Source organism: Engystomops pustulosus, chromosome 1 (genome assembly GCF_040894005.1).
Source record: "Engystomops pustulosus chromosome 1, aEngPut4.maternal, whole genome shotgun sequence".
NCBI lineage: Eukaryota > Metazoa > Chordata > Amphibia > Anura > Leptodactylidae > Engystomops > Engystomops pustulosus.
Window position 1 is genome coordinate 195,766,209 of NC_092411.1, and position 19,234 is coordinate 195,785,442.

The 19,234-nt window shown below is 37.1% G+C and overlaps 1 protein-coding gene across 2 annotated transcripts in view; it reads left to right on the forward strand.

Annotated features, from left to right (window-relative positions):
- Positions 1–6,785, forward strand: part of NPFFR2 (neuropeptide FF receptor 2) — a 144,628-nt gene extending 137,843 nt beyond the window's left edge. For both annotated transcript variants that reach the window (XM_072117373.1, XM_072117363.1), the window contains one exon: positions 4,807–6,785. In XM_072117373.1, coding sequence (XP_071973474.1) covers positions 4,807–5,665 — 859 coding nt within the window. In that variant the 3' untranslated portion in view covers positions 5,666–6,785. The remainder of the gene's footprint in view (positions 1–4,806) is intronic.
- Positions 6,786–19,234: the final 12,449 nt, after the last annotated feature.

Genomic DNA, 19,234 nt, shown 5'->3' on the forward strand with positions numbered 1-19,234 from the left:
ATCTTTAAAAAGTGATCAAAAGGTTGCACAGTCCCAAACATTGTAACAATGAAAACGTCAGCTTGTCCCAGAAAAAATAACACCTTAGCCACTTCTGTACTCCTAAGTATGAAAAAGTTATTGGAGTCAGAATATGCCAAATTAATAATGTTTTTAGTACGAAAGGTTTTCATTTTTAAAAAATCTAATAAAACCTGTAATCTTACCGAACCAAAGAATATATTATAGATGCCATTTGGAGCACACAGTAAGAAACTTAAAAACAGAGCCCACAAGAAAATGGTGAAAATGTGCTTTCTTGTAAATTTTACGGCATTTTGAATTTTATTTCTACTTCCCAGTACACAGCAGGGAATATAAAATACTGTTACGAGCAAGTACAATTTATTACACAGAAAACAAGACCTTATACAGCTCTATGCACGGAAAAATAAAAAAGTTATTGATTTTTGAAAGTGGGGAGTGACAAATAGAAAATAAAATCGTAAAGCCTATCAGTGGCAAGGGGTTAATATGCCCCCTATACCACATGATAAAAAGTTTACAAATTCTCTGGTATAAGGGGTTTGTGGTACCTAAGGCTACCTGTGTTTTGAAATGCAATACAAAGGCTCTACTTGGAATCACATGTTTTGGTAACATTGGGGCAGATTTACTTACGATTCACTAAGATTGTGCGTCCGAGTTCCTTCCTGTGTCGCTGCTGCGCCGAGGACTGCCGGAGTTCACCTGCTTCTTCCTGTTGCATGTGAGTGCTTGATCTTGCGACACAAAACCTTTTTTTAAATTCTGCGCTTTGTTTGAATCTGTCGGGTTGTCCGATGGCCACGCTCCCAATTTCTGTTGCATGCAAGCCGGCGGCGATGCGCCAAAATACGATCGCGTGTGCCAAAATCCCGGGGCGATTCAGCGCAAAACGGAAATATTTTGGAAACCCGACGAAAGTGCAGTGCTCGGACCCTTAGTAAATGAGCCCTATTGTGTTTCCAACACGTTAATTAAACATGAAGGAAATGTTATCTTACCTCAACGAGCAATTGCAGGGAGAGCCTTTGGATTATGTTTCAAAAAGCAACCAAAAAACCACATGTGAATGCGGTCCCAGGGGCTCTACAAACACGTCATGGCACCTGAAAACTACCCTGCCCTACAATAGATCAATGGCTCCTTTCCTTCTGTGCTCCACCATGTACCCAGAGAAGCAGTTTACATCCACATGTGGGGGATCCTCTTACTCAGAAGAAACTGTACAATATAATCCTTGGTGCATTTTCTACTTTTATTCAGTTAATGTGTGTACATTTCAGGGCTTATTGAGTGTATTAATTATAAATATTAATGAATTCCAAATCAAACCTTCATTTTGTTTGAAGTTTTTTAAAATACTTAAAGGTTAACAAGCTTTCTACCTGCTGTTTTGAATAGTTTGAGGACTGAATATAATAGAATGGGGTGATATGTGGGAGGTTTATATTAACTGAACTTTCAAAACCCCCATAGAAATAAAATGGTGCCTAAAATAATTGATTCTAAAATTTTCTTGAAAATTTCAGAGGATGTTGTTCAATTTGTGATCTTTCTAGCATCGTAATAAATCAAAAAAGACAATTGTATATTGATGCCAACACAAAGATGAGATATGATGAATGTTAGTAACTAATTTGGGTAGTAAGACTATTAGTTAAAAAATCAGAACATTTTGAATTTGGAAAATAGCACATTTTTTCAAAATGTTTACCAAATTCCCCTTTTTTTCATAATAAATGCTAAACATATCAACCAAAATTTCCCACTAACTTAAAGTACAAAATGTCATGAAAAAAATCTTAAAAATATTTGGGTAAGTTAAGCATAAGCATTCTAAAGTTATTACTGGATAAAGTGATACATGCTGGTTTTAAAAAAATAGGCTTTGGTAATCAAGGCTTGATCACTAAGGGGTTAATGAGAATAAAAAAGGTACTTTTTCAATCCTACCAATTGGCTGCAATGAAACAAAGATTAAAAAATAAACCACAAAAAAGTTCATGGGGTTGCAACTGGTTAGAAAAGGGCCATAAGCAGTCACCACCAAGGAGACTAAACACCTAATGACTTCATACGCAAAGCCGATAAATCAGAATAAAAATATACAATAAAACTTGGTAAACTTTATTACTGATAATCAATGTTACATAAAATACAGTAAAACTGCAGGCAGTGTAAAGGGACAGACAGACAAAAAAGAGTACACACAGTTCAATCAAGGTAACAATGGACACTAAGTATTCCCAGGTAAGTATGGCTACGGAAAGTAAATGGTGGACACAAATAACGCCACCCACAAATAAATCCGCAGTAAAATAACATAAATCCAAAGTGGAAGGCTTAGGGAAAACAAATATGCAAATATGGGTACCCACACTCTTGGTCTGTATTGCATATTTGATGCTAATAAACCTGAAGAGCTCTCCCTGAGCCCCTCTGTGCAATCTGTTACACTGTTACACTCTCCACTTTAAAACTCTGCACTTCCTCCCTCTTTCTGCCTGCTGTAATCTCTGGCGACTAGGTGCCTGCACTATCACAGCTGTTATTTGTTGCAGTCCTGGTTCAGTAACTGAAGAGGTTTTTAAAATTCTACCAGTTTTGTTCATTACAATAAGGGTGTATGTGGCAATGTATGTGACTGGCACCCGTCTGTAACCCGGGCGAGCATACAGCAGCACACTGGAGCGGAGGAATAAAAGCTGCTCATCCCTCCTCCATTGTGACGCATAGTGATAAATACGGCCACAAGTATACATCCTCACAATGGCTGTGTGAAAACTTAAGTTTTTACCTACTGTAATTGAGTAAATATAGCCTTTTTAAAACTTAAAAACATAATGGGGCAGATTTATCAAGCTGTCTGAAATTCAGAATATTTCTAGTTGCCCATGGCAACCAATCACAACTCTGCTTTCATTTTACCAGTGCTCATGAATATTTTAAAGGGGAACTGTGATTTGTTGTCATGGGCAACAAGAAATATTCTGACTTTCAGGCAGCTTGATAAATCTGCTCCAATGTCTTTGTTTCTACAAAAAAAATTATGAGCTTAATTACTTTAGGACCAGACTCTTTTAAATTTTTGGGTTTACATTATTACCATTTTAAATGTTACCATTTGCTATGTGAGGGCTTTTTATCTGCAGGATTAATTGTATCTATTCTATTGTATCTATCAGTAATAGTAATATTTAATATTCTGTGCCATGTACTAGAAAGCTGCAAAAAATCCAAATACAGTTAAATCGAAAACAAAAAGCTGAATTCTCTAGTAGGCTTTTCTTGCCAACTTTCACTGTACTGTACAAATGACACATCCCTTTTATTCTTTAAGTCAGTATGATTACAGAGATACTAATAGTCTGAATACCTCGGCAACTAAAAGCTTTGTATACTTCGTTTATGGAGTAAGGTGTCTATTTTTGCAGGATGAGCTGACTATTTCAAGAACTGTACGACCTTTGATAGTTTTTAATTTTAAAAAAGTTATGTACGGCAGAATGGTGAAGAAGGGGCATTTAGGGCATTTATTTTCTAACAGATCAAAAGAAAATGTTATAGCTTACCCCACTCTTGATATTTAATTTTTCTTTTTTGTTAATAACAGTTGGCTGTGAGCTCCACTGTGCATGGAAGGTGACCTGCCTTGGTCATTAAATTTGAGATAAAGAGATATCCAGATATCCAGCAATGTGGTTAAAAAGTCCACATTTTTAATTAAAAAAAACATTAAAAATACATGTTTGCAGATTACATGTTCGCTGATTTTTAGGTGAGAATAGCCCTTAGTCTTAGCACTAACACTAAGGACTAATTTTGCCTGAAGCACATCAGCGAACATGTAATCTGCAATGAAAATGCAGTTTTACATCTGGACTTTTTAACGACATTGCTTTTTAGGCGCAATTTTTGGCGCAGAACAGACCAGGAAAAAAGGTCTGAAATCAAAAGAAATTGAAAAACAGGCACAGCCCATGTAAGATTTTGGTGCACATCTCATTTGTGTCTGCATTTTTATGGCACCTAACTGATTAGTTCCATCTGAGCATTAATTACTTACAGCCGTGCCCTACTTTAATACATCGGGCTATGGTTTCCATAGTCTGATTTCAGATGCCGAGTGTCGAGGTTGCAACAGAATTAATAAATCTCTACTTTGCACATTAAAATGTGCATCGTGATCTTAGTTATAGCTAAAGTCCACTGTTGTCGAAGCTTGTAGTCATATTGTTAAATGTTACTGAGATCTGCCTGTTTCATAGATTCATGTCAAAGAAAGCCTTTTGTTGTTAGTGTAATGGTTCTTTGATTCTACTGACATGAAAGCTAGATTGTGAAGACTGATGAAATCCAACCCTTCATAAGACGTTATTCCCTTATTAGCATTATCCTGCTTATTAAGATTATTACCAGACAGCCTGATGATCAGAGTTACAGCATTGGTTAATGAAAGGGTATCCTGTATTGGCTAAAGAGCTTATAGGAGAGGTACATTTCTTTCAGTGAAGAATCACTGTAATGAGTCCTCTATAGAAAGGATATGTCCATAGCACTCTATAAATAACTTTATCTCTACTTGAAATGATTATTCCATAAAGACTAGCCTGATTATGAGACTTGTTAAAAAAATGCTACTTTTTATGTCAAATGAATATGTCAAGTAAAATAGATAACATAAGCTTATATTAAAACACTTTATTCACAGCAAACTTGTTCTCATGTATGCATTTGTATTAATTTATAAGACATTTAACATAACTGTATTTGTCATTACAGATTCCGCTGCATTGTTTATCCTTTTAAGCAGAAACTGACCATTTCCACAGCTGTTGTTATTATCGCAGTGATCTGGGTCCTGGCTATTGCTATCATGTGTCCTACTGCTGTTATGTCTGACGTTAAAGAAGATAAACACTTTTTAGTAATTCTTGGCATTAACAATCAAACAAGACCCGTTCACTGGTGTCGGGAAGACTGGCCTAATCCACAGATGAGAAAGATTTATACAACAGTTCTTTTTTCTAACATTTACCTTGCTCCCCTTTCTCTCATTGTAATTATGTATGCCAGAATAGGTATCACCCTGTTTAAGAGTGAACTCAATGTTGAAAATAAGAATCACCAACAGCAAAGGCATGCTGTTTCCAGACGGAAGCAGAAAGTCATCAAAATGCTCATTATTATTGCTTTGCTGTTTATTTTGTCTTGGCTACCTTTGTGGACTCTGATGATGCTTACTGACTATGCCAACCTGACGGAAAATCAATACCAAATCATCAATATTTATATCTATCCATTTGCACATTGGTTGGCTTTTTTCAATAGCAGCATTAATCCCATCATTTATGGTTTCTTTAATGAAAATTTTAGACGTGGTTTTCAGGCTGCCTTTAAGCTTCAGCTGTGTACAGAAGAAATAGAAAGGAGAACAATGTATTCTCATCGGGCACAGGGCAATGCCATCTTACCAGCAACTTCACAAAATCCTGGGCGGCAAGAGTCAGCATTTGAAAAACCGAGCAGTGATGAGAAGGAATCTGATAAAAGGAAACCATTGACAAGTGATCAAGATTTAATCATGGAAGACTTGGAAAAAATGTCTAATAACAATGGGATTCAGAAAGATATGCTCTGACAAATCTGCCAGAATTGATGCATGGATTGAATTTGCAAAAGACCCTTTTTAATATCTATTTATCATGTTACAACACATGCATACATAAAGTACATGCAGTATTTATGCTGATCAGTGACATGTTTTTGTAAAGTGCTTTGTATAGACACCGCATTGAATGCCTGTAAATAATGTCAATTTTTATGCAATAACTCTAAAAGCTCATGTGAATAAAGGTGTTGCTGTTTTGTGAAAGTATGGTATGCACACTATGACAAAAAAAGTCAATGGATGTCTTAAAATTTTATACAACTGAATATTTTGCTAAATTTTTAGCCAATGATGTGTTAGCTAATTTATTTCAATTCACTTAATTATAGAAGAAGAGAAGCCATAGGAGTAGCTATAGTAATAGTTATAGAAGATACAACTAAATAAAGATGTGGGCCCACCTAGTCCAACCTATACTGATTTACATTCTAGATTTACTTGGAACCGACAATTTCAAAACACAAATTAAAGTACTCAGAATAATAATAGCATATTAAAAAAAGCAAAAAAAACCATCAAGAGCTTTATGTGATTTCCTTTAGTCATTTTTTGTTAGGCTATATAGTTTAGCTTCCCCTCTCTATCAGTAGATTCCAACTTCTTAATTCTGACTTGTTCTTCAATCAACTGGGGCCCCAATAACCCTACAATCCTACAGAGCAGTAAGGATTTTACAGACCTTAGGATTTTAAAGATTTAAAGAGTACCTCCAAGTGTACATTACGCTGTAATATGTGACATAAGGGGTGATCTTGCAGTTTTTTTCCTATATATCTTTCTAACACAACAATAACACTAAGCTGGGGGAAATAATCTTGGATTTTAACATTCCTGATCTTTTGCTTAATTTGAAGATGTGTCACCAATGCTATATGATAACTGTTTATACACCTCTCTCTATTGTAAGAAAAGTGTTCTCCAAGTTCAACAATAGATAATGATATTTTTTTAATTTAAGGTCCCTTTCACACTTACATTGCAGATCATATCCTAGTCTGATCATAATGCAATCAGGGTTTGGTCAGTGAAAAACTGGCATTTTTCATCAGAGTTCAATTAGTTTTCAGTCAGAAATAAAATTAAAATGCTTTCCTCCACTTCTACATTCCTCAGAATTTTTGGCAAAGAATCACACATAAACCAAGAAAAAAAGAACAGTACCTGTAGGTCTATGATTCAGATTTTAGAAGTACAGATATACTTGTGTTTCCAATCTATCGGGATAATGTTTTTCTTGTTGACCGTGATTGTCCAACAAACAAGGTAATCCGGCTGTAGGTAAACAGTTCTCCCGACTCGGCAACCACGCGGCTTACCTCCAAGTTCCACCAAGTACAATAGTACAATAGACTTTTTTGAAACCAAGAAAGCTTCTTTAATTTCATATACTCACAAAAGATTTAGATCAGATACAAACATAGAAACATTTTATCACAAAATCCACATTGAATCCTAACGGCCCGAACAGCGAGTGGAACTTGGAGGTAAGCGGCGTATTTGCCGAGTGGAAAGATCTGCTTCCCTACACCTAGATTACCGTGAACGTTGGACGAACATGATCAAAGGATAAAACATCATTCATATAGATTGGAATTACAAGTATATTTCTACTCTGAAAATCTGAATCGGAGACATATAGGTACTGTTCTTCTTTTCTTGGTTTATGTGTGATTCTTTGATGAAAATTCTGAGGAACGTAAAAGCGGAGCAAAGCATTTTAATTAAAATTTTTGGACTTTGTGAAGGTTTGGATTTTTGCTTATTTTTTTCCCTTGTCCTCTCTTGTTTTTTGGTGGTTTGAAGTGGATTGTTTGTCGCTAGTTTTCAGTGTCTCAGTTTTTCACATGAACTTTTTTGGTTTTTTCAATGCACCAAAAATATAGAGTTCTTTCTTTTCTATTGCAATTGATCAGTGAAAAACAGATTGGGGCACATTTACTAAGAGCTTTGCGCCGGTTTTCTGTCGGACTTTGTAACTGTAACAGGTGTAAACTGCTTGCATGGGTATTTAAGAAGTGTTTGCATCACAAATGTGTCGCACACAACTATTTTGTTGCGCTAGCCACCATGCAACACAAATTAGCGGGCCCTCAGTCGGACCGTGCACCGTATTTAACATGCAAAGTCTGTTGCATGCCCTATGTTAAGTGTACACCACAAAAAAGTTGGTGAACTCTGTCGGGCCAGTGCAGGGAAGTGACAGATTCATGATTTCTGGCACACATTATTAATGAATCTGTCGCCCCCAGCATTATACGCGGGCAGAGCACTTTTACAGTAGTTTCCCACATTCTAAGTAAATGTGCCCCATTGGACTTGCATAGCACTTGCATGAGTCTCAGAGTGCAATGCTTATTTGATGCATATCCATAGACTTGTGTGGTGTGTTTTTTACATGTGTCATTGTATCACAATTCATTGGCACTATCCAGCCAGTATATTTTTATAATTAAGTTTGATTTTTTTTACATTGGCATTACAAAAGAAAACAGTTCAAAACAATGGGGAAATCATGCTCATATATTGCAACTAGAATATAAAACCATTTCATCTTTGTGTCATACTTTAAAACCTTTCTTATATTTGGTAATATGAAAACATAGAAAAAGAACGTATTCTATAGAGGTTTAAACAAATGTCCAAACATTTTACAAGTTGAGATAGCGAAGAAATCAGTAAATACAGTCGGGGCCGGCAACAGACAATGAAAGTATAATCCAGTGGCTATGATATTGGCAAGAGGTTTCTTCTGCCAGTTGGCGATTTAACAATGAATCCTACTTCTTTTAATGGGCAGCTGTTTTACTGAAGACCTACTATTCATTTCAAGAAAAAGAACTAATAATGAACTCAACTTTATTCTTCCTCTTAAGAACATCTTTAAGCAGTATTATAAGGGCAATTCCCCTGACATTATGTTTTAGTTAGTAGATTCATATATATATATATATATATATATATATGGTATTTTCATTATCTCAAGTAGGAAAGAAGGAGTCTTCCACTAGAAAGAATTCATTAAAAACAACTTATTAATCTGGAAGTAACAGGTAACATTTTTTCCATCCCACGCTCATAATGAGCAAAACATAATTCAGCTGTGATCTTTCATCTGCGTTATTTTTGCTTTTGGGTTTTAATGACATTTTGTATTTGTAAAAAAAAAAATCATTATTATGTCAACCTAGTTTGCAGTTTAAAGTTTTGCTATCTCCCAATCCTTACAGAAAGTCTCAGGCATACTGAAGCTATAAGAGGTATCTTTCTTATGCATAGGTAAAATCTGTAGATTGAAAATTACAAACAATTAGCATATTTGTACTTTATAAATGCAACTAAGATGTTTTGTTCTTAATATTGTACATAGAAAATCATTATCTGGATGAAATACAGTATTTTGTTTCCATTTCAATAGTGGCATACTAATTTTTTTTGCTAAGAATATCTAAAACGCCAGTACTTTTCTACAACCTTTTCTTGCAAAATATGCTCAACGCGTTAAAGCCAAATCATTACAAAAGAGGTTCACTGATGATCTTTATCCTTGTTTTTCTCAGTGATCTTGCAAATGCATTTTCCGATGTCAATAATTTTCATTGTTCCTAAAAAATTATGCATGTATTAGAAAGTTAGAGTTTATTTATTCACCTTCATTTTCAATTTTAAAAATGGATGTGTTGTGATTACAACATATTTTCGAAATCATTCTAATAAAAGTTTTTTTCCATTTTACTTACATAAATGACCCACTTGTGGGGATACTCAAGACCCTTCCCTCAAATCCTCAAATTCTAGCTACTTATGGCTCTTGATCCCAGAAGAAAAGCTTTATTATCTGTATAGTGACCAGGCAACTACTGCTAATTTCATTTAAAAATAACCTGCCATTTAAATTAACCCACCCAAAATAAATACCTTATATACTCGAGTATGAGCCTAGTTTTTCAGCACAAAAAATGTGCTGAAAAACCCAAACTCGGCTTATACTCGAGTGAAAAAAATAAATATATCTAAACTCACCTTTCCGGCGACCCCTGTACATCTTCTGTGCGATCTTTCCGGCAGCGGCGGCAGGCTATATACACTGGGGCAGGGTCTGGCAGGCTATATACACTGGGGCAGGGTCTGGCAGGCTATATACACTGGGGCAGGGTCTGGCAGGCTATATACACTGGGGCAGGGACTGGCAGGCTATATACACTGGGGCAGGGTCTGGCAGGCTATATACACTGGGGCAGCTGTGACCAATGCATTTCCCACCCTCGGCTTATACTCGAGTCAATAGGTTTTCCCAATATTTTGTGGTAAAATTAGGGGCCTCGGCTTATACTCGGGTCGGCTTATACTCGAGTATATACGGTACTTAATTATAGACTGTGATTAAAAAGAATTGTCTTTGTCCTTATATGTTTCCTTTCCATGGCTGCAATGTTAAAAAAAATACATGCAACACACATGATTTGAGTCCAATCATTTTAAAGTGAGTACTGCATATGCATTGCTGCAACCACCATGCTGCTGGAATGAAACTAGTACTTAGGAACCATCTACCTATATTCAATTACAGACATGTAAAGCCCACTTTACTTTCCCCAGTAGGTGCCTTAGCATTGCTGGAATGTTGAAAGAGAGAGAAAGAGGGAGGGGGTTGTGTGTGACACAGCACTGCTACATCATTAACCACTCCCTGAGAAAGGTGGTGGCTAAGAGAAACCTGACTATATGAAGAGTAATAAACCTCACTGTCTGTCATTCATGAGTGTGGCTGAGTTTGAGGTGTCAGTGAGGAGGTGGGGTATACAGTCTGTATACTGCAGCTTTTGCCACCATGACTGGAACAGAGGATATCAATAAATGTCTTTTTTACAAGAATGCTAACTCTGATCCCATGGATAGAGGCATCAGTGGAATGTTTAAAAAGACAACTAAAAGGTGCTGTGTGGTTTGTGGGGAGTTGCTGGTGACACATTCTCTTTAAATGAATGGAATTAATTCCTTTATTTATATAGTGCACACAGATTAAGCAGAGCTGCACAGAGCTTGCCAAATCAGTCCCTGTCCCCAATGGGGTTCACAATCTAATCAACCTACCAGTATGTTTTGTAGTGTAGGAGGAAACCCATTCAAACACAGAGAGAACATAAAAATTATTTGCAGGTGTTGGGACTGGAACCCAGGTCCCCAGCTCTGAAAGATTGTAATGCTAACTACTAAGCCACCATGCCACACTACTGAGCTGCAGTAACAGGTCAGTACTTAGCTGTACTTCTGGCTCTTTTCCAGCTGTTTGATCTCATCAATGAAACTGTCCCTTATCTGAAGCTGATGACCCATCCCTTCTGGCTCTTTTCCCTCTGTTTGATCTCATCAATGAAGTTGCCACGTATCTGAAACTGATGGCCCATCCCAGTGATGGCAAACCTTTCGATTTTGGTGTGTCAAAATTCACAAAAAAACAAGCCTCACTTGGGTGGTATGTCACTTATAAATAATCCTTATTTTTGTAATATTTTTAGCTTAGAAGTTATTAGTTATTGAATAAGTATTGACTGTCTCAGATGGGTTGTTCTCTTCCCAAGGATTGCTGAGCAGTAAGGTGAGTATACTGGTAGCAGGGAGAGATTTTGGTATCTGCTTTAAGATAATGGGCGGGTGACACTGACAGGGTAACTGTGGGACACAGTTCTAGTGTTTCCATTTTCCAATTCCAGTGTTTCCATAAATGGTGGGAGCTCTAACTAACTGCCTTCACTAATGGAGGAAAGATGACTATCATTCCACAGTACTCTCCGCAGGAGAGTTGCCAGAATGAAGCCAGAGCAGCAAGCAGATAGCCACGGCATGGCGGGAATAGCAGTTATCTTACCTCCGTTAGTGAGGGACATTGAGCTGGGCTTTCAGCAGGAGAGTTGCCCTGTCTCCAGCTTGCTGTGTGTCAGCAAAATGTCTTGGCATTTCAACTCTGTCACACATTTCACAGGTTAGCCATCAATGATCTATCCTATCGATCACATGTAGCTTCATTGAAATCAATATAATTCACAATAAAATCATATTTTCATAGTGTCATAGAAGCCTGTCCCAAAGATAATGCTATCATCTAGTAAACATCAGGCAAGGAAATGAAATCTTCTTTTAAATGGATGTCCCATCCACAGGATATGTCATTAATAGGTAATGAGTGGGGTGTGATACCAAGCATCCTGCAGATCAACTGCCTATAGTGTAATGGAGGCTTCTGCTTACTCAAGGCACCTCTCTCTAACTCCAGCTACATCCATAGTGTGAAGCTGAGCAGCAGGGTGTCATACTAATAATAACCTCTTCTTTACATGGGTTATTCAAAATTTTGAGACCAGAAACCCATATAAAGCATGTGTTTATTATAAGATGACTTTTCAGGATAAGTTTTCATGTGTATACATGCTTGCACTGTATAATGTATCCTGTGTGTCCTAAAATCGGGTGCCCTCTACATGCTCCACCTCTGATTATGAGTTTTCTTTGAGCCAGTGAGAGGAGAGTAGCTGCAATATTGTCCCCAATATGCTTCACAATGACAAACAATTAACTATTTGCTCCCAGTGACTTAGCGCTCAGTGGCGGATATATCCGCCACGGCTCCTATGCCGGCTCGGCTCTGGATCAGAGCCGAACCGGCATCGGGAAACACGGGGTGCCGGCTGTAACTAATAGCCGGCACCCCAGTGTAACACCCGCGATCGGAGTTGTCTCCGATCGCGGGTGCTTAACCCGTTAGATGCCGCGGTCAGCGCGACCGCGGCATCTAACAAGTATCTGGGGGGTCTTTCCCCCACGATCGGCCCCCCCGAACCGTTTTCGGGGGGCGCCGATCGTTGCTATAGTAACTCTGGGGTCCGATCTGGACCCCAGAGTTACTAGCAAGAATTGCCAGTAAGATGGCGTCTGTGACGTCATCTTACTGGCAAAGTGCCAGCCTATGCAAGTGCATAGGCTGACACTGATAATACTCTGCAATACATGAGTATTGCAGAATATTATCATGAAGAAGCAATCAGAAGATTGCTTCTTCATGTCCCATGGTATAAAAGTGAAAAAGTAAAAAAAAAAGTTATTCAATAAAAAAATAAAGTCATAAATCACTAAAAATGCCCCAAACCCCCAAAACATATAAAGAGACATATAACTCAAAAAAAAAGTCTAAATCATAACACAAACCCCACATATATAGTATCACCGCGTCCGTAACAACCCGTAGAATAAAAGTAAATCATTATTGAACCCCCACGATAAACGCCGTAAAAAAAAACTGTTATAAACCCTCCAAAAATTATGATTTTTACCTTTTCAATCCCACAAAAAATGATATAAAATGCGACCAAAAAACCATATGTACTCAGACATGATACTGGTGCAAAGTACAACATGTCCCGCAAAAAACAAGCCATCAACCAGCTCCGTAGCCAAAAACGTAACAAAGTTATGCCACTTGGAAGATGGCAATACAAAAATTATAGATTTTTCCCCACATTAGGGTTTTGTTTGACAAATTTAGTAAAACGTAAGAAAATATATTCATGTCTGGTATCCCCGTAATCGTATGAACCCATAGAATAAAGATAACATGACTATTAGTCTATACGGTGAACACCAAAAAAAAAAAAGTAAAAAATCCAGTACAGAATTGATGCTTTTCTACTCCTGCCCTCAAAAAAAGTTCCTAAATTTTCAACAATAGGTGATACCAACCCCAAAATGGTAACAATGGAAAAAGCATCTCATCCCGCAAAAAAAATGCCGTCACATGGCCCCAATAACGAAAAAGCGAAAATTTTATAGCCTTCAAAAGGGGCCAATGAGGAAACTAAATTCCTGGCAGCTGCAGCGCCCTCCTTCCCTTCTGCGCCTCGCTGTGCCCCCATAAAACAAGTAACGGCCACATGTGGGGGGTCTTTGTACTCAGGAGAAATTGCAGAACAAATTGTATGGTGGGTTTTCTCTTTTTATATTTTGGAAATGTGTAAATTTTGGTGCTAAATGAACGTATAAGGGAACAATATGACCATTCTAAATTTCACCTCCATTTTGATTCAATTACTATGAAGATCTCAAGGGGTTAACAATCTTCGTAAAAGCTGTTTCTGATAGCTTGAGGGGTGCAGATTTGAAAATGGGTTGGTTATATAGGGGGTTTTGATGCTAAATATGTAAAATTTCATTCAAAACTGTATTTATCCCCAAAATAGTCAATTCTGAAAATCCGGAAAAGCGATATTCTATTTGCAAGCCGCGTGACGTCAAAATAAATTATCCAGATATTTCAGAAATTATGAAAATGTAAAGTAGACAAATGGGAAATGTTATTCAGCAACTTATTTAGCTGGTAAATCTATCTGCCTGAAAACGTGATGATTTAGAATTTCGAAAATGGCAAATTTTTCAAAAAATTCATCACATTTTCTTTTTTTTGTAAATAAACGCAAAACTTATCTGCCAAAATTTACCACTAAAATGAAGTACAACATGTGGGGAAAAAACAATCTCAGAATCGTTTTGATAAGTAACAGTGTTCAAAAGTTATAACCATATAAAGCGAAGCAAGTCAGAATCCAAAAAATCGGGCTGAGCCTTAAGCTGTAAAATGGCTGCGTCCTTAAGGGGTTAAAGGATATTAGAGAATCACAGAACAGTATATCTGAGAATAAAAAGAGTAAAAAAATATATATAGTTAGCAGCACTGTTTGCGTAATTGTTTCTGCTTTTTTCTAATCTTCTACCTTCTACCACATCCCTCCTATAGATCCTTTTAGGGGCAGATACAATCTGATTCATCAGTGATCAGAGAATTTAAGTGTGTAATTTCATTTGGTAGGAGGCAAAGTATAACAATCAAAGAAATAAGCCTTGTGTTAATCATGATTGCAAGTCTTGTCACTATATAAGTGATTGGAATTATTCAGGGAAAAGTTAAATATACAAAAAGTTGTCATACTACATGTTACAATGCAGAAAGGTCTCTTTGGATATAGTATTATAACATGATGTTTACATGTCATCATAGTGCAAATATTTAATATACAAAACTGCAATGTGTAATGGCTAATTTTTACAAGTGGAGGTTCTAGAGCCCTGGACCTGCTATACAGTTCTTTAGTATTTATATTGCAGCTGGTTCCAATGAGACAAAAATCAGTGAAGGGTCTTGTTTTAATGCCACTAATATGTCCAGATATACAGTATCTATTGATAATTACTTTGTTGAACCATATAATACACTATATTAATATGATCACTGAATAAGAAAGACATAGTAGGCAAACGTATATTTTTGGCACAGACCATAGATAATGATGTTGAAAATATGTTGCCCTCTGATATATTATATACATCATATTCGTGCCAACCTAAAATGTATGAATTGAAAATTGATGTCTATAAAATTTTGGTTGCTTTAATGTTTAATGTTATATGAATAAATTTTTACAAGAATGGGATTTCAATTTCTGAGAAAATGACATTTTGATCATTTCTATCTCTCGTAGTTCCCTTACCCACACCACTAGATAGCAATACAAATGCATTGGCACCCAAATGGTTACAGGTAAGGTCCTGAGGGGTCCTTTTGATATAGCTAACAAAATAAAAGTAATAATGATAATAATAATTAAAAAAATATTTTATTTATATAGAGCACACAGATTACACAGTGCTACACAGAGTTTGCCAAATCGGTCCCAAGTAAATTATTGAACAATTCTGAATTACCACACATTCAGGTTTTCATGCCCTGCAATTATTTTCTGCCAAAAACAATAACAGATGTGTTTCCTGCACCTAGGTGATTCAGTGTAAACAGAAGTGTAAACCATTGCCAAGAAACAGCTGAAATTAGCTACACTTAAACAAAACTATTTGCATCTTGATATAAATTATTATTACAAAATGAGAAGGATTACAAAATTCAATCTTGGACCCATTGTCCAACAAATGCACTGATGAGCAAGAGATTAACAATGCTCTGCAAGTTAAGGCTCCATATGTCATTATCCACTACAGCTTTCAATGTGAGACTACCATAATTTTGAAGACAATAGTCTTGCCTATCTCATACATAAATTTGACTTCCTACAACCGATATAGGTCCGAGGGTGACCTTTAAGGGTCTACTCTAGTACTCAACACCCTAGCTGCACAAACAAACAAAATACAGCACTAAATACCCCCCCAGAAACCAAATAACAAGACAATAAATACAGGGCCGAAACCAAATAATAAACATAGAGACTCCCAGAGAAAACAGATACTGGAGACCCCGAAACAAATGATAATAATAATAATAATAATAATAATAATAATAATAATTAGAGATGGGCAAATTTATCAAAATTCGATTTGACCCGGTTCGTCAGGATCATCCCTCTTTTTATTTTTTTTTTAATTTTGAAAAATGTACACATAATACAAAAAACTTTCCTTATACAGTGATCCATTATATTTATACATCAAACCAAGTATAGTTGTACCTTTATCAGCTTTATTACAGTTTACCGATATCTATTATCACTCTTTAGCAGAAGGACCTCCCCAAGATACTTGCCCCACCCCTACCCCCCTACCACATACATTCGTAGCTTCTGATCTGTAAGGAGAGTTTATACCATAGATCTGCTTTTGGGTACTCCTTAGATCCCCATTTGCGGACAATACAAACCAAAGCTACATTCATTAGTTTGATAATTAATTTCCCAAATTCCCATTTCACGGTCTCTTGTTCTAAAAGACCGAAAATAGCAGTTCCTACAGAGGGTCATAGATCAATGTGAAGAGTTAATGAAATTCTCTCGAAAATTTCATACCAAAAAGTCCAGATACCTGGACATAACCAAACCAAGTGGAAGTAGTCTGCTTCTATTGAGTGACACATCCAGCAATTGGAGTTATCCATGATCCTTATTTTAAAAAGGTCTTTTCGTTTATAATATAGTTAGTGAATCAAAAAAAGTGAAGTATCCTATGGTTCCAATTAGTGGAGCCACTTTTAATATTTTTGTGCACCTCTCCCCATTCTTTATCATCGAAAGCTCCAATGATATTTTCCCATTTGTTCCGTGATTTATGTTTAATGCTATTAGTAAAACTTTTTCTTTCATAATTATATATCTTAGAGACACATTTATTTCTCTTTTCTGAGTTTCTAATCAAATCCAAATATACATGCGTGACTAAGTGAAATTTAGCATAATTTGTCTTACATTTAATTGCATGTACTAATTGCCAGTGATGCATCCAATCCTCTTCCTTTAACCCATACCTAACTTGTAATGAGGAAAAGTGCAACATCCCTTGCCATCATCCGTCGCACTGACAGCCTCGGGTCTTCCGAAGACCCCAGACTGCCTCGGTTTAACCAAGATTGGTTTTCAGCACATTGTAGTATGGCAGTATATGATAATGATAATTGAAAAATTCAAATCATCCCCTTTCCCTAGAACTGATAAAAAAAATAATTAAACAGTAAAAATCATGAACACATCTGAAAATGCCCGATCTATAAAAATTTTTTTTAAGTTTTGAAAAATATAAAAAATTTTACCACATCCACAGCTCAGTACACCAAAAGATAAAGTTATTTGCGCCATAAGATGGCAAAATATAATTTTTTTGTACAAGAGGTTTTAACCGGTTAAGGACCGGGCCCTTTCCCGTTTTTTCATTTCCATTTTTCACTCCCCACCTTCAAAAATCTATAACTTTTTTTATTTTTACACGTAAAAAGCTATGTGATGGCTTGTTTTTTGCGTAACAAATTGCACTTCGTAGTGATCACATTGAATATTCCATACCATGTACTGGGAAGCGGGAAAAAAATTCCAAATGCAGTGAAAATGGTGAAAAAACGCATTTGTGTCGTATTCTTGTGGGCTTGGATATTACGGCTTTTATTTCACGCCACAAATGACGCATCTAATTTATTCTTTGGGTCAATACGATTACAGGGATACCAAATTTGTATAGGTTTTATAATGTTTTCATACATTTACAAAAATTAAAACCTCATGTACAAATTTTTTTTTTTATTTTGCCGTCTTCTTGTGCTTATAACTTTTTCATACTTCATTGTATGGAGTTGAGGGTGGTGTCATCTTTTGCGAATTTTGATGATGTTTTCAATGATATTATTTTTAGGACTGTACGACCTTTTTATCACTTTTTATAGAATTTTTAAATTTTTTTTAAATGGCAAAAAAGTGCCAGTTTTGACTTTGGACGCGATTTTCTGTTACGTGGTTAAACGCAGTGAAAAACCGTTATTATATTTTGATAGATTGGGCATTTTCGGACGCGGCGATACCTAATGTGTTTATGATTTTTATTGTTTATTTATATTTATATCAGTTCTAGGGAAAGGGGGGTGATTTGAATTTTTAGGTTTTTTTATTATAATTTATTTTTTTAACTTTTTTTTAATTTTAATTTTTACTATTTTTCAGACACCCTAGGGTACTTTAACCCTAGGTTGTCTGATCGATCCTACCATATACTGCCATACTACAATATGGCAGTATATGGGGATTTTACTCCTCATACATTACAATGTGCTGATAGCACATTGTAATGAATGGGTTAACCCGAAGTAGCTTCGGGTCTTCGAAAGACCCGAAGCTACCATGGCGACGGATCGCCGCTCCCCGATGACGTCACGGGGAGCGGCGATCCTCGGAAAGATGGCGGCGCCCATGCGCCGCCATCTGTTTGAAGCCGCCGGCACCTTTGCCGGCGGCAATCAGCAGGAAAACACCTGCGATCGGTGCTGGCACCGATCGTGGGTATTACTGGTAAGCCTTTGCTGCAATATGCAGCAGAGACTTACCGGCTATGGAGAGGGCTCGGCCCGTGAGCCCTCTCCATGCATCAGAGCGCGACCTCCGCCGTGAATACACGGCGGGCGGTCGCGAACTGGTTAATATTTGTAAATGTATAAAAACATTATAAAACCTATACAAATTTGGTATCCCTACCACCATAAAGTGTGGAACACTACGGCCATACAGTGAGGTACAATACCGCCATATAGCGAGGAACACTACGGTCATACAGTGAGGAATACGACTGCCATACCGTGAGGGACACTAACGCCACACAGTGAAGGAACCCTATCACCACACAGTGGGGGACATTACGCCATACAGTGAGGGACACTACCGCCATACAGTGAGGAATACAGCCATACAGTGAGGAACACTACCCCCATACAGTGAGGAACACTACCACCATACAGAGAGGAACACTACCGCCATAGAGTGAGGGACACTACCGCCATACATTACGGGACACTACCGCCATACAGTGAGGAACACTACTGCCATACAGTGAAGAACACCACCGCTATACAGTGAGGAACACTACTGCCATACAGTGAGGGACACTACCGCCACACAGTGAGGAACACTACCGCCATATGGTGAGGAACACTACCGCCACACAGTGAAGGACACTACCGCCACACAGTGAGGGACACTACCGCCATACAGTGAGGGACACTACCGCCATATGGTG